A 23,025-nucleotide genomic window follows, 5' to 3' on the forward strand; every position below is an offset into this window, starting at 1 on the left:
GATGGTCTCGATCTCCTGACCTCATGATCCGCCCATCTCGGCCTCCCAAAGTGCTAGGATTACAAGCTTGAGCCACCGCGCCTGGCCTGAACCATTTTCTACCTCGCCTTCCACACACTGCTTGCCTGTCCCTTTAACCTCTGCAGAATTCAGGTGACCAACTCGAGAAAAAGCATAAGGGAGGCAAGTTGTAGTGACCGGCCACTCTAATAAGGTAGAACCGTCACTTGGGGGCTAAAAACATCACTAGGATGCTCAAAGAATTACAGGGACAGTCCATAGCACAAAGGACCCTGCTCAAAGGTTCCCACTGTTCCAATCTCCCACCTTGATGTGCTTTGCACTCTACAGCCAGCCAGACCACATGCCTCATTCCTCTGTGCTAGGATGAAAAGCACAGGACCCGAGAGCACTTCCTCCCTACAGGTCCTTCAGTCAGTCCACCCCTACCATGTAGCCCATGACGGAAGGTGTCATCTATTCCAGCAACTAGACCTTTTACGGACAAATTCAGAGTGCTTTCTTAAGAGCTAAACTGGTTGGGTGCTTGTTTGCTTGACTTACCATATTCTTCTGGGACTTGCAGCCCAAAAAGCCCCAGGCTCTTCAATTTCTCCAAAGTTTCATCTGGGATTTTTCCTTCCTGGTCAATTTTTCGGGAGTCCACTGCCAAGAGGAAAATCTTGATTAAACAAATATAAGCTATGTTTCTACAAATATAAGTAAACAGGACAGTGTTTATAGATTGATAATATATAATCCCAGAATAGAAACTTTTTCAAAACTAGAAATTCTGTAGTCATGGTCATTTGGCCTGTGTTCAATTTTATGTAATTAGCCCAGGAAAAATTTTATTTTTATATATTTATTTAGAAACAGGGTCTCACTCTGATACCCAGGCTGAAGTGCAGTGGCACAATCATAGCTCATAGAACCTCAATCTCCCAGGCTCAAGTGAGCCTCCTGCCTCAGCCTCATAAGAAGCTGGGACTACAGGTACATATCACCACACCCAGCTAATTTTTTTTTTTTTTTTTTAGTAGAAACAAGGTCTTGCTATGTTACCCAGGCTGGTCCTGAACTCCTGAACTCAAGCAATCTTCCCACCACAGCTTCACAAAGTGCTGGGATCACAGGTGTGAGCCACCACGCCTGGCCAGAATTAAATTGTTAAAAGCTGCCAGAGCTAGGTGGTGGTCTATTTCTTGATCTGGGTGCTAGTCACAGGGGTGCTTTTGCTGTGTAAAACAGCAGCAAAGTATACATTCATGGCATGTAAATTTTTCTATAGGCATGTTAAACTTCATTTTTTCCCTCCTCCTTCTAGACCTCATACTTTTTTTGGCTAGTATATTCTAGGAAATGAGAGAATAAATATGCAACTCTCAGAATTGTACTAAAATGTTCAGCTAGATAGCCACCTCATGGCAGTATCTGGGCCAAGATTTACTTCACTGTCAGAGGCCATACTGCTTTCAGCACAATCCACCAGTTCTGAGACAGTTTAGCCTGTTTAACACCAATTCATTCATTCATTCAACATTCACATTCAGCCTGTACTCTCAGCTACTTGGGAGGCTCAGGTGGAAGGATCACTCGACCTGGGAGGCTGAGTAAGCTATGATGGCACCACCGCACTTCAGCCTGAGCAACAGAGTGAGATCTCGTCTCTAAAACAAAAATTCACATTCACTGCAGCAAAACTGAACAATCAATAGTATTAGGCCTATAACTGCACACTTTTGTATGCATCAAGTCAATTAAAGTGTACTTCTGAATTGCTAATTAAACTTCATCAGTATTATAAATTGTTAAAAACACCATAACCTACACTTAAGAATTTTTGTATACATGGGTCACTAAGAGAACTACAGATTCCCAAAAGTGCAGGCCAAACCCTTCATTTTTTTTATCCTTTAACAACTTTATTGACATATATAATTGGCGAAGAATAATCTGCACATATTTACAATACATAATTTGTTGAGTTCTGGCATATTTGTCAGTGAAAACATCACAATTGAGAAGAAAACATTTCCTTTTCCACCAAAAGTCTCTATGCCCCTTTGAGATCGATCCATCTGTCCACCATCCCCAGCCAACCACAAATCTTTTGTCTATAGATCAGCTTGCATCTTCAAGTTTTATATAAATGAATCCATATGGCACCTATCTGTTTACCCTGGCTTCTTTAAACTCAGGTCATGATTTAGAGATTCATCCATGTTTTTTCATGTATAAATACTTCATTACTTTGTGTTGTTCAGTATTCACTGTATGGGTGTACAACTGTTTATCTAAATTCAGTAAGCAGTATAAACACACAGAGCCGGCCGGCGCGGTGGCTCAAGCCTGTAATCCCAGCACTTTGGGAGGCCAAGACGGGTGGATCACAAGGTCAGGAGATCAAGACCATCCTGGTCTACATGGTGAAACCCCGTCTCTACTAAAAAAATACAAAAAACTAGCCGAGCGAGATGGCGGGCGCCTGTAGTCCCAGCTACTCAGGAGGCTGAGGCAGGAGAATGGCGTAAACCCAGGAAGGCGGAGCTTGCAGTGAGCCGAGATCGCGCCACTGCACTCCAGCCTGGGCGACAGAGCTAGACTCCGTCTCAAAAAAAAAACAAACAAACAAAAAAAAAAACACACAGAGCCAAGAAGTTCAAAGAACTCCAAGCAAAATAAATGTGCAAAAAACTATATAAATAAATGTGATAATCAATTTTCCTAACACCACTGAAAAGCAGCCAGAGATGAAAGAAACACTATGTACAAAGGAACAAAGATAAGAATGGAAGCAGACATCTCTTCTGAAGCAATATGAAGTCAGGAAGAAAGCACAGCAACACCATTAATTGCCTGAAAGGTAAATCCTGTCAACACAGAAACCTGTTCTGATGAAACAGACTTTTCTTTTACTTTTTCTTTTCTTTTTTTTTTTTGAGATGGAGTCTCGCTCTGTCACCCAGGCTGGAGTACAGTGGTGCGATCTCAGCTCACTGCAGCCTCTGCCCACCGGGTTCAAGTGATTCTCCTACCTCAGCCTCCAGAGTAGCTGGGATTACAAGTGTATGCCACCACATCTGGCTAATTTTTGTATTTTTGGTAGAGACGGGATTTCACCCTGTTGGCCAGACTGGTCTCAAACTCCTGACCTCAGGCGATCCGCCCACCTCGGCTTCCCTAAGTGCTGGCATTACGGGCATGAGCCACTATGCCCAGCTGAAACAGACTTTTCTAGACATACAAAAGGTGAGAATATGCATCCCCTGCAGAGCTACACATCATGAAAAGTGAAAGGAAGTCCTTCCCACAGAAGAGCAATGGTAGCAAAAGTTCAAAGAACTCCAAGCAAAATAAATGTGCAAAAAACTACATAAATAAATGTGATAATCAATTTTCCTAACACCACTGAAAAGCAGCCAGAGATGAAAGAAACACTACGTACAAACGAACGAAGATAAGAATGGAAGCAGACATCTCTTCTGAAGCAATATGAAGCCAGGAAGAGACTCTACAAGAGACATGAAGAGCCCTGGAATCAGCAACTACATAGGTAACAAGATCCTTTTTCCTATTTTTAAAAATTGCTGGCTAGGCACAGTGGCTCAAGTCTACAATCCCAGCACTTTAGGAGGCCGAGGTGGGTGGATCACTAGATCAGGAGTTCGAGACCAGCCTGGCCAATATAGTGAAACCCTGTCTCTACTAAAAAAATATAAAAATTTGCCGGGCATGGTGGTGCGCACCTATAGTCCCAGCTACTCAGGAGGCTGAGGCAGGAGAATCACTTGAACCCAGGAGGCAGGGGTTGTGGTGAGCCAAGATCACGCCACTGCACTCCAGCCTGGGCGACAGAGTGAGACTTTGTCTCAAAAAACAACAAAAAAATTGCTCTAAAAGATAAGCCAACCATTTAAAAACTTGTAGGCCTTTTTGTAGACTTGAAAAGCTGATTATTAAATTGATGCAAAAGAAATGCAAAGGACCTGCAAGAGTCAAACCAACTTTAGACAAGAATAAAGTTGGAGAACTAACATTACTTGGTTCCAAGCCTTAACAGAAAGCTCAGTAAACAAGACAATGTAATACCTGAATAAAGACGGACAAATAGATCAGTGGAAGAGAATAGAAAATTCAGAGATAAACTCATACATAAATGGTCAACTGATTTTTGATAAAGGTGCCAAGTCGATCCAATAGGGAAAAGATAATCTTTCCAACAAATGTTGATGGAACTGGATAGCCATAAGCAAAACAATCCTCCTCAAACTTCACCTCACAACAAACTCCAAATTAACTTTGAATGAATCATAGTTCTAAACCTGAATTAAAACTATAAACTTTCTTTTTTTTTGAGATGGAGTCTTGCTCTGTCGCCCAGGCTGCAGTGCAGTGGCGCGATCTCAGCTCACTGCAAGCTCCGCCTCCCGGGTTCACACCATTCTCTTGCCTCAGCCTTCAGAGTAGCTGGGACTACAGGTGCTTGCCACCATGCCCAGCTAATTTTTTGTATTTTCAGTAGAGACAGGGTTTCATCATGTTAGCCAAGATGGTCTCGATCTCCTGACCTCGTGATCCGCTTGCCTTGGCCTCCCAACGTGCTGGGATTACAGGCGTTAAGCCACCATGTCCAGTCATAGTTTAGAAACTATGAAGTTTCTAAAAGAAAGTACAGGCCAGGCTGGGCAAGGTGGCTCTCACCTGTAATCCAAGCACTTTGGGAGGCCGAGGCAGGCAGATCACCCGAGGTCAAGAGTTTGAGATCAGTCTGGCCAACATGGTGAAGCCCCTTCTTTACTTAAAAATACCAAAAATTTGCCAGGCGTGGTGGCACACACCTGTAATCCCAGCTACTCGGGAGGCTGAGGCAGAAGAATTACTTGAACCCGGGAGGTGGAGGTTGCAGTGATTCGAGATGGCGTCTCAAAAAAAAGAAAATACAGGCCAGGCATGGTGGTTCATACCTGTAATCCTAACACTTTAAGAGGCTGAGGTAGGAAGATCACCTGAGCCCAGGAGTCTGAGACCAGCCTGAATAACATAGTGAGACCCCATCTCTACAAAAAACTTTAAGAATTATTCACTTTGGGAGGCCGAGACGGGCGGATCACGAGGTCAGGAGATCGAGACCATCCTGGCTAATACGGTGAAACCCCGTCTCTACCAAAAAATACAAAAAAACGAGCCGGGCGACGAGGCGGGCGCCTGTAGTCCCAGCTACTCGGGAGGCTGAGACAGGAGAATGGCGTGAACCCGGGAGGCGGAGCTTGCAGTGAGCTGAGAGCCGGCCACTGCACTCCAGCCTGGGTGACAGAGCAAGACTCCGTCTCAAAAAAAAAAAAAAAAAAAAAAAAAAAAAAAAATAAGAATTATTAGCTGGGCATGGTAGTGTGTGCCTGTAGTCTCAGCTATGTGGGAGGCTGAGGCAGAGGATGGCTTTGAGCCCAGAAGTTGGAGGGTTGCAGTGAGCTATGATCACACTACTGTACTCCAGCCCAGGAGACAAAGAAAGACCCTGTCTCTTAAAAAAAGAAAAAGAGGAAAAAAAGGTATGTTTATGGCAACTTTTTTGGTGATAGCTAAAATCCGGATATATACCCCATGTCAATGAATACTTAAATGGATAAACAAATCTTGGTATATCTATAGAAAGAAATACGACTCAGCATTAAAAAGGAAGTACTACTGATACATGCACCATGGATAAATTCAAAACGACACAGAAAGAAGCCAGACAAAATCACACATAATTCCAGAAAATACAAACTAATCTATAGTGAGAGAAAACAGATCAGCAGTTGCCTGGGGACTGGGGGAAATAAAAGAGGCATGAGGAGACTCTGACGTGTAATGTTGACTTCCTTTGTTGTGCTGACGGCTCCTGAGGGGTACTCTCTAAATACAGTCACGTGTCAGGTGATTCTCTCCCTGTATGAACATCAGAATGGACTTACACACCCTAGGTGACAGAGCCTACTACACACCTAGGCTATATGGTATGGCTTATTGCTCCTAGGCTGCAAACCTGTATATATGCGTGGTGGCGCATGCCTATAATCCCAGCACTTTGGAAAGCTGAGGCAGGATGATTGCTTGAGCCCAGGAGTTGGAGACCAGCCTGCCCAACACAGTGAAACTCCATCTCACTGTAAATTTTTTTTTTTTTTTTGAGACGGGGTTTTGCTCTTGTTGCCGAGGCTGGAGTGCAATGGAGAGACCTGGGCTCACTGCAACCTCCGCCTCCCAGGTTTAAGCAATTCTCCTGCCTCAGCCTCCCAAGTAGCTGGGATTACAGGCATGCGCCACCATGCCTGGCTTATTTTTTTGTATTTTTAGTGGAGAGGGGGTTTCTGCATGTTAGTCAGGCTGATCTCTAACTCCTAACCTCAGGTGATCCACCCACCTTGGCCTCCCAAAGTGCTGGGATTACAAGCGTGAGCCACCACACCTGGCTTATTTTATTTTTTTAAGGAAAACAAAAAACAAAAAAGCTATACAGGCCGGGCGCGGTGGCTCAAGCCTGTAATCCCAGCACTTTGGGAGGCCGAGACGGGCGGATCACGAGGTCAGGAGATTGAGACCATCCTGGCTAACACGGTGAAACCCCGTCTCTACTGAAAAACACAAAAAAACTAGCCAGGCGAGGTGGCTGGCGGGCGCCTATAGTCCCAGCTACTCGGGAGGCTGAGGCAGGAGAATGGCGTAAACCCGAGAGGCGGAGCTTGCAGTGAGCTGAGATGCGGCCACTGCACTCCAGCCTGGGCGACAGAGCCAGACTCAGTCTCAAAAAAAAAAAAAAAAAAAAGCTATACAGCATATTGCTGTGCTGAACACTGTAGGCAACTGTAACACAATGGTAAGTATTTGTGTATCTGAACACAGCTAAACATAGAAAAGGTACAGTACAAATATGGTATGATCATCTTATGGGACTACCATTGTATATATAGCCTGTCATTGACTTGAACGTCATTATGTGACACATGACAGTGTGTACAATTTATTGTAAATCAATTATACCTTAATCAGTCCTGAAAAAAAAAAAAAAAACCTGACAAGACCACATAGGAAAAGTTTAAATAAAAGAACAAGAGACCATGGAAACTAAAAAAGATACAAACAGGAAGATAACCACTAGGAAAAAAGCAGAAATAAGTATTTCTAAATTATAAATTGTTTATATACAAATAAGCAACTTTTAAAACTAGCAACACATACTTTGTGATCACCAGGTGTGAAATAAGAAACAAAAACAAAGCAATGTAATGACAGTTGACGATCTGGCACTTCTCAAAGAGGTTCTGGGGGACCTGAGCTGCTTCTAGGGGGTCCCACAGGGTCAAAACTAGTTTATTTTTTATGTTTTTTTATTTTTATTTTTTGAGATGGAGTCTCGCTCTGTCACCCAGGCTGAAGTGCAGTGGCGCGATCCCAGCTCAATACAACCTTCACGTCCTGGGTTCTAGCAATTCTCCTGCCTCGGCCTCCCCAGTAGCTGCGATTACAGGTGCGTGCCACCACACCCAGTTAATTTTCATATTTTTAGTAGAGACAGGGTTTCACCATGTTGACCAGGCTGGCCTCAAACTCCTGACCTCAAGTGATCCACCCGCCTCGGCCTCCCAAAGTGCTGGGATTGCAGGCATGAGCCACCACACCTGGCTTAAAACTATTTAAGATGTTATTTGCTTTTAAATTCTATTCTCCGAAGACTGTACAGTGGGGTGCAGTATAGTGTATCTAACGTTTTGGCTCAGAGTCCAATATGGAGCCCAAAGTACCATGTTCCCCAGAATTTATGTACAGGCTTTACATGAATAAAACTTGATCAAGGATTCAGAAAAATCTCTTAGATTTGCATGTAAGTTACTCAAAGCAGTAAAATAGGCTACTTGGATTTCCAGTAATATTTGTGCTTTTATTCTTGGCCATTACTTTTAGGGAAGGGTTGTCTGTCCTGCTTGGTTTTGATAGAGGCCAGTTGTGGGAGGATGTGATTTTTCTGTTTCTAGCCGACAATGCCTCTATTTCCGTGGCACCACTAGCTGCCTACAGCTGTGGTTCCAGAGGGCCCTTTGTCCACAGTGATTAGCCTCCTCTTTGAATATACATGAAATAGGTGTATATTTGTATGTTCTTTTCTCTGCTTTGCCCTTGGATTTAACTTCCTTTTTGAATTCACATCATGGCAGTTGAATGAACACAGCTTTTATTCCAGCATTTGCTATTTATTCCAAGAGACATTTGTTCCTGTCAGAGGGAGTGGGTTTGGTTTGCAGTGGTTTCTCGTTTTTTTTTTTTTTTTTGAGACAGGGTCTCACTCCTGTCGCCCAGGCTGGAGCGCAATGGCATGAACACAGCTCACAACAGCCTTGGCTTCCCAGGCTTGGGTGCTTCTCCCACCTCAGACTTCTGAGTAGCTGGGACTATGGGCACACACCACCACGCCCAGCTAATATTTTATATTTTTAGTAGAGACAGGGTTTCGCTCCATTGCCCAGGCAGGTCTCAAACTCTAGGACTCAAGCACTCTGCCCCGCTCAGTTTTCCACAGTGCTAAGATTACCAGTGTGAGTCACCATGCCCGGCTCGTTTCTTGCATATTTACATCTCTGCAAATACGAAAATGACAGTTATTGCTGACAGAGCCCTGTGTCCTGGAAGTGTGTGTTTCTTGCTTTAAATGCATGTGTCAGGCCGGGTGCCGTGGCTCACACCTGCAAACCAGGCACTTTGAGAGGCCGAGGGGGGTGGATCACAAGGTCAGGAGTTTGAGACCAGCCTGGCCAACATGGAGAAACCCTGTCTCTACTAAAAATACAAAAATTAGTCGGGCATGGTGGTGCATGCCTGTAATTCCAGCTACTTGGGAGGCTGAGGCAGGAGAATCGCTTGAACCCAGGAGGTGGAGGTTGCAGTGAGCCGAGACCATGCCATTGCACTCCAGCCTGGCAACAGAGTGAGACTCCGTCTGAAAAAAAAAAAAAAAAATTCATGTGTCAGGCCAGGTGCAGTGGCTCATGCCTATAATCCCAGCACGCTGGATTACAGGCAGATAATTTGAGGCCAGGAGTTCAAGACCAGCCTGGCCAACATGGTAAAACCCCATCTCTACTGAAAATACAAAAACTAGCCAGGCGTGGTGGCACGTGCCTGTAATTCCAGTTACTCAAGAAGCTGAGGCATGAGAATTACTTCAACTGCAGAGGTTGCAGTGAGCCGAGTTCATACCACTGTACTCCAGCCTGGGTGACAGGGCAAGACTGTCTTAGAAACAAACAAAAAAAATGCATGTGTGAAGATTATAAAAAAGACAGTTAAAAAAAAAAAAAAAAAGACTGCACAGCAGACTTTTCCAGAGGTTACATGCACAAACAGGTATGAGAATCCAGCTGTCTTCTAATAAGCCAAACATTAAAAGGACTTGCACGACTTTCAACCAATGCCACTCTTTCCATGAATTACTTTTTTCTTTTCTTTTTTTTTTTTTTTTTTTTTTGAGACGGAGTTTTGCTCTTGTTGCCCAGGCTGGAGTGCAGTGGCACAATCTCAGCTCATGGCAACCTCCCCCCTCTCGGGTTCAAGCGATTCTCCTACCTCAGTCTCCTGAGTAGCTGGGATTACAGGCATGCACCACCATGCCCGGCGAATTTTGTATTTTTAGTAGAGACGGGGTTTCTCCATGTTGGTCAGGCTGGTATCGAACTCCCGACCTCAGGTGACCGTCTACCTTCGTCTCCCTAAGTGCTGGGATTACAGGCATGAGCCACTGTGCCCGGCCTAATTATTTTTCAAAATATTTTTCATTAAAAATATTGTTTATGTTAACATGTAATGGATTTATTATTATTATTATTTTTTTTTTTTTTTGAGACGGAGTCTCGCTCTGTCGCCCAGGCTGGAGTGCAGTGGCCGGATCTCAGCTCACTGCAAGCTCCGCCTCCGGGTTTACGCCATTCTCCTGCCTCAGCCTCCTGAGTAGCTGGGACTACAGGCGCCCGCCACCTCGCCCGGCTAGTTTTTTTTTTTTTTGTATTTTTAGTAGAGACGGGGTTTCACCATGTTAGCCAGGATGGTCTCGATCTCCTGACCTCGTGATCCGCCCGTCTCGGCCTCCCAAAGTGCCGGGATTACAGGCTTGAGCCACCACGCCCGGCCGGATTTATTATTTTTAAACAAATGAACACAGTATATATATATATATTTTTTTTTAGACAAAGTCACACTCTGTCGCCCAGGCTGGAGTGCAGTGGCGCAATCTAGGCTCACTACAATCTCTACCTCCTGGGTTCAAGCAATTCGCCTGCTTCAGCCTCCTGAGTAGCTGGGATTATAGGCACCCACCACCACGCCACCACGCCTGGCCAATTTTTGTATTTTTAGTAGAGATAGGGTTTCACCATGTTGGCTACACTGGTCTCGAACTCCAGAACTCAGGTGATCCGCCCACCTTGACCTCCAAAAGTGCTGGGATTACAGGCGTGAGCCACTATGCCCAGACCCACAGTATATTTTAAATTTCTCAGTTTTAATTTCTTTTTTTTTTTTTTTTTTTTTTTGAGTCGGAGTCTCGCTCTGTCACCCGGGCTGGAGTGCAGTGGCTGGATCTCAGCTCCACTGCAACCTCCGCCTCCCAGGTTTACGCCATTCTCCTGCCTCAGCCTCCCGAGTAGCTGGGACTACAGGCGCCCGCCACCTCACCTGGCTAGTTTTTTGTATTTTTTAGTAGAGGCGGGGTTTCACCATGTTAGCCAGGATGGTCTCAATCTCCTGACCTCGTGATCCGCCCGTCTCAGCCTCCCAAAGTGCTGGGATTACAGGCTTGAGCCACCGCGCCCGGCCCTGTTTTAATTTCTAAGAGGGGCCAGGCATGGTAGCTCACGCCTGTAATCCCAACCCTTTGGGAGGCCAAGGTGGGAGGATCACTTTAGCCTAGGAGTAAAGACCAGCCTGGGCAATATAGTGAGAACCTGTCTCTATGAAAAATACAAAACAATTAGCTGGGCATGGGGGTGCGCACTTGTAGTTCCAACAACTCAGGAGGCTGAAGTCGGGGGATTGCTTGAGCCTGGAAGATGGAAGTGGTGGTGAGATGAGATGGTACCACTGCACTCCAGTCTGAGCAACACAGCTAGGCCCTTTCTTGAAAAAATAAAGTAAAATAAAAATAAAATAATCCCTAAGAGGGCAAATATTGACAGCTAAAATCCACATAAACAAAAGCTCTCCAGGATCCTAGTGTTAGGGAAGAGCTGCTGTCCATCTACCATCACTGAACTCTCCACCAAGTCCCTGGCTGGAGGACCGGCCAACAGCTCTGAGAGAGGGACCTGAGGTCAAATGCTGCCTCACCATGCAAGTGCCACATTGTCGCTGGTCCACAAATCACTATTTGTTTACAATTACCAAAGTATAGAAATTGAAACTCAACCTTTAGAAACACTAAGAGCAGCCAGGCGTGGTGGCTCAAGCCTGTAATCCCAGCACTTTGGGAGGCCGAGATGGGCGGATCACGAGGTCAGGAGATCGAGACCATCCTGGCTAACACGGTGAAACCCCGTCTCTACTAAAAATACAAAAAACTAGCCGGGCAAGGTGGCGGGCGCCTGTAGTCCCAGCTACTTGGGAGGCTGAGGCAGGAGAATGGCGTAAACCCGGGAGGCGGAGCTTGCAGTGAGCTGAGATCCGGCCACTGTACTCCAGCCCGGGCGACAGAGCAAGACTCCGTCTCAAAAAAAAAAAAAAAAAAGAAGCACTAAGAGCAATTGTACACTGCCACAACAACCAGCACATGCTCCAGGGGTTTGTATGGTGTGTGGCCTTGGCTTTTTGCCACCTCATTTTTTTAGTTACTGATTTTTATTATAACTTATGGAAGTGTTGGCCTGGAACAGTTTGGAAATGTTTAAAGTGGTCCTTCACTACAAATACAATGAGAAGCATTTAACTGGATGTTTTTTAATTAAATGGCAACAGGGATGAAACCTAAAGCAAATTATGATGAGTGGAAACCATTTCTCCCTCAAGAAGACTTCCCCTATGTATGCCGCTTCTAATATAAATATCAACTGAATCGCCCTTACAGTGGAAATCGGCAATGGTAAAGAAAACCATACATACCCTCTTCAGTGAAGAATTTTTCCACGGGTCCCAAGAACTGATTGATTTCATTAAGTTCATCTTGGCTAACTTCCGGAAATGGGAAAACTTCTTTCTAAAAATAGTAAATATTTGCTAAAAAATTTAATTTTTATTATGCTGCCATCATGGAAATATCAGTTAATAGGGAAGGAAAAACATGTGCTCTACTCCACCCTGGCCAGCGGGACGTGACGTACTGAAGGAACTGGAAAGCAAACCTCACAAGGTTCTTGAGATACAGGAACTATGTGGAGGCTCCACCACCCACATCCATCTCCCTCCCCTGTTCAAATAGGTTCTTCCCGATTTTCATCAGCTTTCCTTCTCAGTACAAGGGATGATAATGGTCCCATGAAACATGCAGCCCAAGACTAACATTTAGAAGCCTGGGGGTCTGGTCCTTGATTTCAGGCTTACTAATTATGTGGCCTTCACCAAATCCCTTCAGTTCTCCAAACTACCTCTTTCTCACCCATAACATGCAGGTAATATTTACTCAAGGCCCTTGTGAGAATTGTGGAAGATAGTGGACGTGGAAGCTCCTTACTGAAATGGACAATTCTACATCAATTATTGTGTGAGCTCAAAGATGCTACGCTGAGAAGAGCATGTTGTGCTTACCAAGTCTCATTGATCCCTATAGCCTCTGTCTCTCCTGCTCATGGACATCTGCTCCCTGTACCAAGCCCCTCTGGACTTTTGGGCTCTGGTACCACTTCAGTTGCCAGCATGACACGAGCTGTAGATGTGGGCTTCAGGTTGATGAGCAGTGATGTCCTGAGTCATAGCTATAGGCCCAAGCAACACCTGTCCTCATGGCGCCTCTCACTAAATGTCTCTAGAGAAGTCTTTGGGAGACCTCAACTTTCTCCTCAGACCTTGTACAGCCAATCAGCCAACAGATTTCTCTACTGTATCAATATGCTCCCACTGCTTTCTCCTCTCTGGGCCCAGGACCACAGGCTTATAGGTGAGTCCCTAACTAAAAGTGACAGCCAACTTAAAGGAATCCCTGCCTCTGTCCATTCCAAAACCACCCTGAAGGTGGTATTGAAAAAAACAAGCTGGGAGGCCGGTCACGGTGGCTCACGCCTGTAATCCCAGCACTTTGGGAGGCCAAGGTGGGCGGATCACGAGGTCAGGAGTTCGAGACCAGCCTGACCAACATGGTGAAACCCCATTTCTACTAAAAATACAAAAATTACCCAGGCATGGTAGTGCGCGCCTGTAATCCCAGTTACTCAGGAGGCTGAGGCAGGAGAATCGTTTGAACCCGGGAGGTGGAGGTTGCAGTAAGCTGAGATTGCACCATTGTACTCCAGCCTGGGTGACAGAGAGATTCTGTCTCAAAAAAAAAAAAAAGAAAGAAAAGAAAAAAACAAGCTTGGCTGGGCGCAGTGGCTACTGCCTGTAATCCTAGTCCTTTGGGAAGCTGAGGCAGGGGGACTGCTTAAAGCCCAGGAGTTCAAAACCAGCCTGGGCAAGGCTACACACACCTATAGTCCCAGCTACTCAGGAGGCTGAGGTGGGAGGATCTCCTGAGCCTGGGGAGGTTGAGGCTGCAGTGAGCTGTGATTGCACCACTGCACTCCAGCTTGGGCTACAGAGTAAGACTGTCTCAAGAAAAAAAAAAAGAAAAAAAAACAAGTTGATGGCCCTATCACTCTGCAGCCTTTTAGATCAAAGCTCAGTCTCCTTCACTGAACACAGAGGCTCACTGACACTTGGGTCTTGTGCATGGGCTGTGTTAGAGATCATTCTGGTACCAGTGGGCAGGCCAGATAAGACAGCCTGGCAACTAGTTGGCCTTCAGGTACAACCACAGAAAACCTGTCACATAGGAGAGACTGCAGGGGCATGGGAGAAAGATTCTGATGTTATCAAATCAGGTCAGTGCCTTAGGGGAGGAGAGTTCAATTGCAATAAACAGTTTGTAAATTATCTTAAAAAGTGGAACCTGTTATTCAAAGAAATCTAGTGCAGAAACCAAATATGTAAAACAGACAGAAGTCAAGCAGTTCTGAGACTGTTGATATGGAAAACAGTCACCCAAATCCCACCCACTCAACTTCCCAGCCATCCCTGCAGCAGTTCCAGGGGCACTCCATGAATAGCTTGGGTCCGGCTGAGGGCAGGGTGACAACCACTGGCCTACATAATCTGAAAGATCTTTTCCAGTTCTGAGATTCTAAGCATCATATCCCATGTTTCTGCTCTAATCCCAGTAAGGCTGTGAGAGATGACATTGGCCTGATCCGAAGTAGTAGCAGAACGGTCTAAAAGTGGTCAGACTCTGAAGAACCTCAAAGTAGAGAAAACCAGATCTTCTGTGGAATTAGACGTGAACTAGGAGAATTAAGAGTACAAGGTGATGCCAGGTGTTCTGTCTGAACAGGTGGAACAACAGAGCCACCATTATCTATGATAAAAGAAGGTTGGTGGAAGGACCAGGATTGGGTGGGAACCAGGAACTCAGTTTTGGATCTATTAATCTCAAATGCCTCTTAAACCTCTCAGCAGAGCTTTTGAGTACCAAGGTAGATTTAAAAAAGGACCTTGGATGGGTGTGGCAGGGTGTGCCTGTAGTCCCAGCTACTGGGGATGCTGAGGTGGGAGGATCTCTTGAGCCTAGGAGTTCAAGGTTGCAGTGAGCTATGATGGTACCACTGCACTCCAGCCCGGTTGACAGAGGAAGGCCCCAACTCTGAAAAAGCAAAAGGAATCTGGAGCTCAGGGAGAAATCTGAACTGGAGAAAGAAATTTGAGGCATCAGGATATTGATGATATTTAAAGTCAGGACACTAAATAAGGTCACCCAGGAGATGGTTGTAGATGAAAAGAGACATCCACAGACCCAGTCTTAGTAAATTCCAACTTGGCTAGTTGGAAACACTGGACATTGTTTAGCAGTAAAGGAGCTAAAAAAGAACTAGCAATTGACACAGAGAAGTATCAGTCAGTGAAGTATTTAGAACATTCAGAGAACGATGAGAATAGTGATTCAGAAACCAGAGAAGAAAGTGTGTCAACAGGGTAGAAGAATGAACAGTGTCAGATGCCAATGATGGGTCAAGTAGGATGAGGTCTGAGAACAGATCACACGATTTGACAATAGAGAGGTCACTACTGACTTCCATGGCCATTAGGGACAAACGTCTGAATGGTAAGGGCTCAAGATCCAGTAGAGAGAACAGTTAATGATTCCGAGAAAGGAAAGAATTACCCTTGAGTAGGTGAGAAGGCCTGGGGTCTAATGAGAGATTGGTTTTGCCAGAAGCAGACAGTTCAGTCATAGTAACACAATGCAGATAATATGGGCACATGCAGGGGGAGGGGGTAACTATGCCTGTGAAGTTCTCATCTGACTGCATGGATTTTCCCAGTGGAATGGGAAGCAAAGCTGACAGCTGAGAGTAAGGGTAGGGCAGGTGGTGCCAAAGGTTTAAAGATAGAAACAGATCTGAAAGATTTGTGTTCTTTCTTCACCATGCTGCTGGAAAGCAGGAGGTCCCAGCATAGAGCACCACACTGCCCCAGGTCCTGGGTAAAAGGGTTTCCCATATGTCAAAGACATAGCTCTGCACTTTCTAGCCGGGCAAACTGCATTTAGTCTGAGTCTTAGCTTCTGCATCAGTAAGATTGCTTGCTATAAAGGGATCAGCCTGACAACCTCAGAGGAATGTTCCAAAGAGAAGCCAGGGAATAACTTCCGTGATAGAGGATCAGCCAACATTCAGCCAAGCTCAAAGCAGGGCACTTCGAGGAAACAGCAAGTATACTGTTGCTTTCCTTAGAAGATAAAACACAAAGGAAAAAGCAAGAAATGTGTTTATTCCTATTTTGTAGATGAAGGCACTGAGGCACAGGGAGGTGAAACCATCAGCTCCCAGGTCACAAGACTAGTAAGTGTTGAACCCAGTTCTCTCTTCTGCTGCACAGTACTCTACAGTTTAAGAAGACTCTCCATGCACCATTTATCTCACTGGGGCTCTACAACACCTCTGTGAAGGAGACACAACACTATTTCCATTTTAAGGCTGAAAGAACTGAGTCTCGGCCGGGAGCGGTGGCTCACGCCTGTAATCCCAACACTTTGGAAAGCCGAGGCGGGAGGATCACCTGAGGTCAGGAGTTCGAGACCAGCTTTGCCAACATGGTGAAACTCCATCTCTGCTAAACATACCCAAAAAAAAAAAAAAAAAAAAAAAAAGGCCGGGCATGGTGGCTGGCGCCTGTAATCCCAGCTACTCCGGAGGCTGAGGCAGGAGAATCGCTTGAACCCAGGAGGCGGAGGTTGTAGTGAGCACTCCAGCCTGGGCGACATGAGCGAGACTCTGTCTCAAAAAAAAGAACTGAGTTTCAAAGTCAACGAGCCGAGACCAAACCCAAGTCTTCCAACTCTAAGAGGACAAATGAGTGTTTTATAACCAAACTGTTACTACTGGCTGGGTTGTACGACGCCTGGGAAGCATCTTGGAGCCAGATTTCGGAGGAACCTCAATGGCAGGTAGAGGCGCTAGGGCTCAACTGGGGAAGCCCCAGGGCGCTGGAAGGTGACTGAGAAGGGACACGGTCTAAACTGTTTAGGAATCAGAGAGGAAGCCCCGCACATTTCGAGACCAGACCAGCTGAGATGAAGGGTGCTTTGAAAATTACCTAGCCTAGAGTTTTCCAAATTCCCCTGACAAAATTTACACTTCCAAGGGTCCCTCGTCTTGGAAATGTCCCACCCTTTCTCTGGGAAGGTTTTCCTGGAACTCAGGAATCCAGAGTGTTAACACGCCTCTCTGGCAGGTTTGGGGAATCCGACAAAGCTGAACACCAATCTTGCAGCTGAGGATGAAAAGCGGGAGCCAGACAGCAAGGATTCGCCCAGGGCTCGCGTTACCTTCTTGATTTTGCCTAGGAAAAGCTCTTTGGCGAAAGCTCGTATAGGCGGGCTGGTGCGCAGTAGCCGCCGGTTCGCGGTAGAGATCACCAGACCCCGGCAGGCACGAGCCGCAGCCGCGGTGCGCAGGAAGAGCCCACAGCAGCTCATGCCGCCCGCTGTTCCCGGCCTCAGACTCTACCTCTTACTTGGCGCCGCAGGGACACACACATAGTCCGCAACGTCTGATGACGTTACTGGCCCGCGACGATGTGCAGTACTCACTGCGCTTGCGCGGTCTCCCGCAGCAGGGGATGGAGAGGCCAGAAGGGCGTGACGGCTGCCACCTTCCGCTGCCAAGGCCGTAGTCACGTGCACCTGGCTGGTCAGCGCCGCCTGATGACGTCACATGCCTACGCTTCCCGCCGGTCCCACTGCGCTTGCGCGGCCAGAGTTGCTGGGCGGAGAAAATTGGAGGGCCGGGGCAGCGGGCATGTTGGCGGGTATGAGCTCCGGCCGTCGTGACGGCGGTGAAGGACCTGTTTTTCACATACCAGCAGTTGTTTCCATAAATGCTAGCCATAGGAAATCTCCCTGTGTACAGAAACCTAAAGGCCGGCCCAGCTGCTTCCACTTGCCTCTTTTGTCACTTGCGGCCGCGAGACCGTGGTAAAACTTGAGAAAAGCAAAAGAATGGGGGAAATGCGTGGTGTTGAGGTCTCTGCAGGGGCACTGTAAGGTTAAGGTTCCATTTTTAACTGGATGGTGGATTCCTGAGATACTGTTTTGTACCTAGTTGACATGTTACATATATTTTTTGGAAGAGGAAAAGAAAATGGGTGTTCAGTCACAGAGCGGTCTGGGTAAAACTGAGTCACGGCCGGGCGCGGTGGCTCACGCCTGTAATCCCAGCACTTTGGGAGGCCGAGGCGGGCGGATCACAAGGTCAGGAGATCGAGACCACGGTGAAACCCCGTCGCTACTAAAAATACAAAAAATTAGCCGGGCGCGGTGGCGGGCGCCTGTAGTCCCAGCTACTCGGGAGACTGAGGCAGGAGAATGGCGTGAACCCGGGAGGCGGAGCTTGCAGTGAGCCGAGATCGCGCCACTGCACTCCAGCCTGGGCGACAGAGCGAGACTCCGTCTCAAAAAAAAAAAAAAAAAACTGAGTCACCTCTGTCTTGGGAAACACTAAAAAGGCAGGTGGAGGAAGAGAAACTACAGAGGGAGCTGAGAAGAGATGGGAACTATTGGATGGGATGGGACAGGACAGGCTGTAGCCGCCCAAGGCGTTCACTTGCCCGCTGACTAGACAGCTGATTTATCAAGACAGGGGAATGGCAATAGAGAGAGAGTAATTCACGCAGAGCCAGCTGTGCTGGAGAGGGAGTTTTATTAACCAAATCAGTCTCCCCAAAAATACAGATCGGAATTTTTAAGGATAATTTGGCGAGTAAGAACTCGGGAAGTGGAGGGTGCTGATTGGTCGGGTTGGCGATGGACTGATAGGGGGTCGAAGTGAGTTTTTCTTGCTGTCTTCTATTCCTGGGTGGGATTGCAGAACTGGTTGAGCCAGATTACCAGTCTAGGTGGTGTTAGGTTTTGCAACAGTGATGTTATTCCCAGGAACAATTTTGGGGGACGTTCAGACTCTTGCAACCAAAGGCTGCTTGGCCTCTAAACTGTAATTTCTCATCTTATAGGTGATTTGTTACTCCTCCAAAGGCCGACTGGTCCCAGGCAAGAAGAGGTTTTTTTGTTTGTTTGTTTTCTGGGAAAGGGCTATTTTGTTTTGAAGTTAAACTATAAACTCATTCCTTCCTAAGGTTAGTTCAGCCTAGACCCAGGAATGAACAAGGACAGCTTGGAGGTTAGAAGCAAGATGGAGTTGATTAGGTCAGATCTCTTTCACTGTCTCAAGTTATAATTTTGCAGTGGCGGTTTCAAGGCCAGGCCATAGGAGCCCACGTAGGAGGCAGGGCATGCCGGGCACCTCACAGCCCAGCGGTGCACATGGGCCCTATACAGATCTTCAGCCTGCTCCTCCAGGAAGAATGCTGCTCTGCTTTTCACCCAGACCGGTCATCTGGCTCAAGCAGTTTTGCAATCCCACCTAGGAACAGAAGACACCAAGAAAAACTCACTTCAACCCCCTATCATTTCATCTCCAACCTGACCAGTCAGCACTCCCCACTTCCCAAGCTCCTACTCGCCAAATTATCCTTAAAAACTCCGATCCCTGTTTTTGGGGAGACTTACTTGTTCCCTTACTGTAGCATTGACCACAGTGTTGGGAAATGCCTCCAGCTTCCACTGTGTGAACTCCTTGAGAACAAAATGAAATCCTTTTATCCCTTTCATCTCAGTGAGCTAAGCTCAGCACCAAAAAAGATTAAATTGCTAACACAACATCAAGAAAAAAGAGCTCAAAACTCTACAAGGCATAGAGTCTAAACTGCAAAATATGTGCAGGCATCTTTTCAGATTATTTTACCTTGTCTAAGTTCTCTCAGCTGGTTTCTTCATCCGTGGTTGATACTTACTTGGCATTCAGTTTCACAAGAAGGTATTTGGAAACAACTGCCTTTGTAAATTATCCCCATAGGTAAAACAAAGAAAAAATATACAGATATTGCAAAAACTTTCAATTTTGAGCTGCTGTACATTTTTGCCGAACAAATGTAGTCAAATCAGTCAAGTAGTCTGTTAATGTGTCAAATCTTCTTTAGTGTACACAGGTCTTCCTAAATCAACCAAATGAGAAATCCAGTGGCACATATTTTACAAAATAAAAATTAGAAAACTGTTAAGGCATAATTTTTAATTGCTCCGATAGAGTATAGCAGAAGAGTTTTGCTGTTTTACTTCTATACCAGTTTCTAAAATCAGTTTCCTCATCTGTAAATATGAGTATGATACCCTTTATCTCACAGGACGTTTAAGAGGTTTAAGTAAAATAATCCACAGGAAAGCACTTAGCACAGCAAATGATAAAAATGAAAATAGTTACACTTTGATCCTTCCATCTTACATTTAAGTATTAACCTCTGAGAAATATGATGTGGTTTTAAACAGTTTCCCCTGTTCAGTATACTAAAAGAAAAGCTTCAGCTGAATTAAATTTAAAGGAGCTTAATTGGCAGGGTTGGGTGTGGTGGCTCATACCTGTAATCCCAGCACTTTGGGAGGATGAGGTGGGCAGATCATTTGAGGTCAGGAGTTTGAGACCAGCCTGGCCAACATTGTGAAACCCTGTCTCTACCAAAAATACAGAAATTACCGGGCATGGTGGTGAGTGCCTCTAATCCCAGCCACTCGGGAGGCTGAGGCATGAGAATCACTTGAACCCGGGAGGTGGAGGTTGCAGTGAGCCGAGATTGCACCACTGCCCTCCATCCTGGGTGACAGAGCAAGACTCTGTCTCAAAAAAAAAAAAAAAAGTTTAATTGAGCAATCAATGATTCAAATCAGGCAGCATTCTGAGGCAGAGCAAGCTCAGAGACTCCAGCGCAGCCATGTAGTGGAAGATTTATGGACAGCAAAGGAAAGTGAGGTACAGAAAATGGAAGCAAGATACAGAAACATCTGGATTGGTTACAGCTCTGCCATGCCTTATTTGAACATGGTCCGAACAGTTGGCTACATTTGATTGGCAAAAACTCTGTGATTGGCACAAGTGTAGGCTACGGTCTGTTTATGCCTCCACTTGTCATAGTTCACAATGTGCAGAAAACCTATAAACCCAACTTAAAATATATAAGGAAGCAGCTTTAGGCTAAATTTAACAAGTGTTTAAAATATCCTCACAGTAGTTCTGAATGTCTCCTCACATTAGTACAACTGATTCACAACATAGGAGAAAATGAACATTCTTTAGCCATAATATTAGCATTAGCATAGCAGAATGCTTGACTCTGGGTATGAGGAACATTGAGTAGAAACTATTGCTTGATCCCTTACTATTAAAGCTGAGGCTGAGATTGGACTGATTATTTTATAAGCCAAAGACCACCAGAGATTGCCAGCAAACCACCAAGAGGTAGGAGAAAGGCTGTCCTGCAGATGCTGCTGCAAAGACCTGCCCCTTCCGCCTTGCACTTCCATCCCCCAGGGCCTAGAGGCCCCTGCCTGCAGCTGGGGGAAGAGGAGACTGTGAAGAACGATCCCGTCTTTTAAAAACTGACAGAAATCACGGATTCCTTCCACTCACATTCCCTTGGGAAGAACTTAATTTCGGGGCAGGGGCTAGGAAAGGGAACGCCTGGGCAGAAACATGGTTTTGACAAGTGTTCTTGTCAGGACAATTTGGAAAACCCCAGATGAGTGGAGTGACCCTCAACTCCAGTGTTTTGACACTGAAATGTGCAAGGCTTCCTCTCTCTTAAACAGCTCAGGCCATGCCGCTCCCATGTCACACTCTAGTGGCCTGTGGGCTTCCTTGCCAATTGAGCCCTAGCAGTACCCCCTGCCTTTGAGGTTCCACAGAAATCTAGCTGCAGGGTGACTTCCACAGGTTGCACAACCCAGCCAATAGTAACAGCTAGGTTATTAAACACACCATCATCTTAGAGGTGAAAGGCTTGGCCTTAGGTTAAATTCTTTCAGCTTTAAAATGGAGCAAGTTATGTGTCTCACTCGAAGATGTTGTAGAGCCCAGTGAGTTGTGTAGTGCGTGGAGATTGGGAGGTACTGTGCAGCAGAGGAGATGTACAGTGCAGGCTCAAGATCGTGTGACCTTGAGCGAGTCACTTTTCCTCCTTGTTTCTCAGTGTGCTCATCTACAAAATAAGAGTAAACACAGTAGCATTTCCCCCTTCCTAGGGGTGCCTTGTTTTCAGTTTGGCTGAATGTTGGCTGATCCTCTATCACGGAAGTTATTCCCTGGCTTCTCTTTGGAACATTCCTCTGAGGTTGCCAGGCTGATGCCTTTATAGCAAGCATCTTTACAGATGCAGAAGCTAAGACTCAGACTAAAAGCAGCTTGCCCTGCTAGGAAATGCAGAGCTATGTCTTTAACATATGGGAAACCCTTTTACCCAGGACCTGGGGCAGTGTGGTGCTCTATCCTGGGACCTCCTGCCTCCCAGCAGCATGGTGAAGAAAGAACACAAATCCTTCAGATCTGTTTCCATCTTTAAACCTCTGGCACCACCTCTCTTGCCCTGCCCTTACTCTCAGCTGTCAGCTTTACTTTCCATTCCACTGGGAAAATCCATGCAGTCAGATGGGAACTTCACAGGCACAGTTACCCCCTCCCCCTGCATATATGCCCATGTTACCTACATTCTGTTACTGTGAACTGTCTGCTTCTGGCAAAATCAACCTCTCATTAGACCCCAGACCTTCTCACTTACTCAAGGGTAATTTCCTTTATCTGCATCATTAACTGTTCTCTCTATCGGATCTTGAGCCATTACCATTCAGGTGTTTGTCCCTAATGGCCATGGAAGTCAGTAGTGACCTCTCTGTTGTCAAATCGTATGATCTGTCCTCAGACCTCATCCTACTTGGCCCATCATTGGCATCTGACACTGTTCATCCTTCCACCCTGTTGACACACTTTGTTCTCTGGTTTCTGAATCACTATTCTCACTATTCTCTGAATGTTCTAAATACTTCACTGGCAGGTACTTCTCTGTGTCCATTGCTGGTTCCTTCTTGGCTCCTCAACTGCTAAACATTGGCCATGGTTTTTCACTAGCACAGTTGGAGTTGTCTGTGGCTCAGGCTGTGGACATTTCTTTTCCTCTACAACCACCCCCTGGATGACCTAATTTAGTGTCCTGACTTTAACTACCATCAATATCCTGATGACTCACATTTCTCCTGCAGCACAGATTTTCCCCTCAATTCTAGCTTGTTTTTGTATCTGCCTTTGTACTCAAAAGCTCCACATAGAGATCTAATAGGCGTCTAAAAGTGGCATATGCAAATCTGAGTTCCCGATCCCACCCAATCCTGTTTTCCCACCATTGTTCTTTATCATAGTTCATGGTGACTCTTATTCCACTTGT

The 23,025-nt window shown here is 45.9% G+C and overlaps 1 protein-coding gene across 2 annotated transcripts in view; it reads right to left on the minus strand.

The window, feature by feature from the left end:
• ACAD9 (acyl-CoA dehydrogenase family member 9) overlaps positions 1-17,391 on the minus strand; it is a 38,090-nt gene extending 20,699 nt beyond the window's left edge. For both annotated transcript variants that reach the window (XM_033210870.1, XM_033210871.1), the window contains exons 1-3: positions 17,033-17,391; positions 12,124-12,217; positions 565-666 (exon numbers count right to left, since the gene is read on the minus strand). In XM_033210870.1, the coding sequence (XP_033066761.1) occupies positions 565-666; positions 12,124-12,217; positions 17,033-17,182 (346 nt within the window). In that variant the 5' untranslated portion in view covers positions 17,183-17,391. The remainder of the gene's footprint in view (positions 1-564; positions 667-12,123; positions 12,218-17,032) is intronic.
• Positions 17,392-23,025: the final 5,634 nt, after the last annotated feature.

Source organism: Trachypithecus francoisi, unplaced genomic scaffold (assembly GCF_009764315.1).
Source record: "Trachypithecus francoisi isolate TF-2019V2 unplaced genomic scaffold, Tfra_2.0 Lachesis_group0, whole genome shotgun sequence".
NCBI lineage: Eukaryota > Metazoa > Chordata > Mammalia > Primates > Cercopithecidae > Trachypithecus > Trachypithecus francoisi.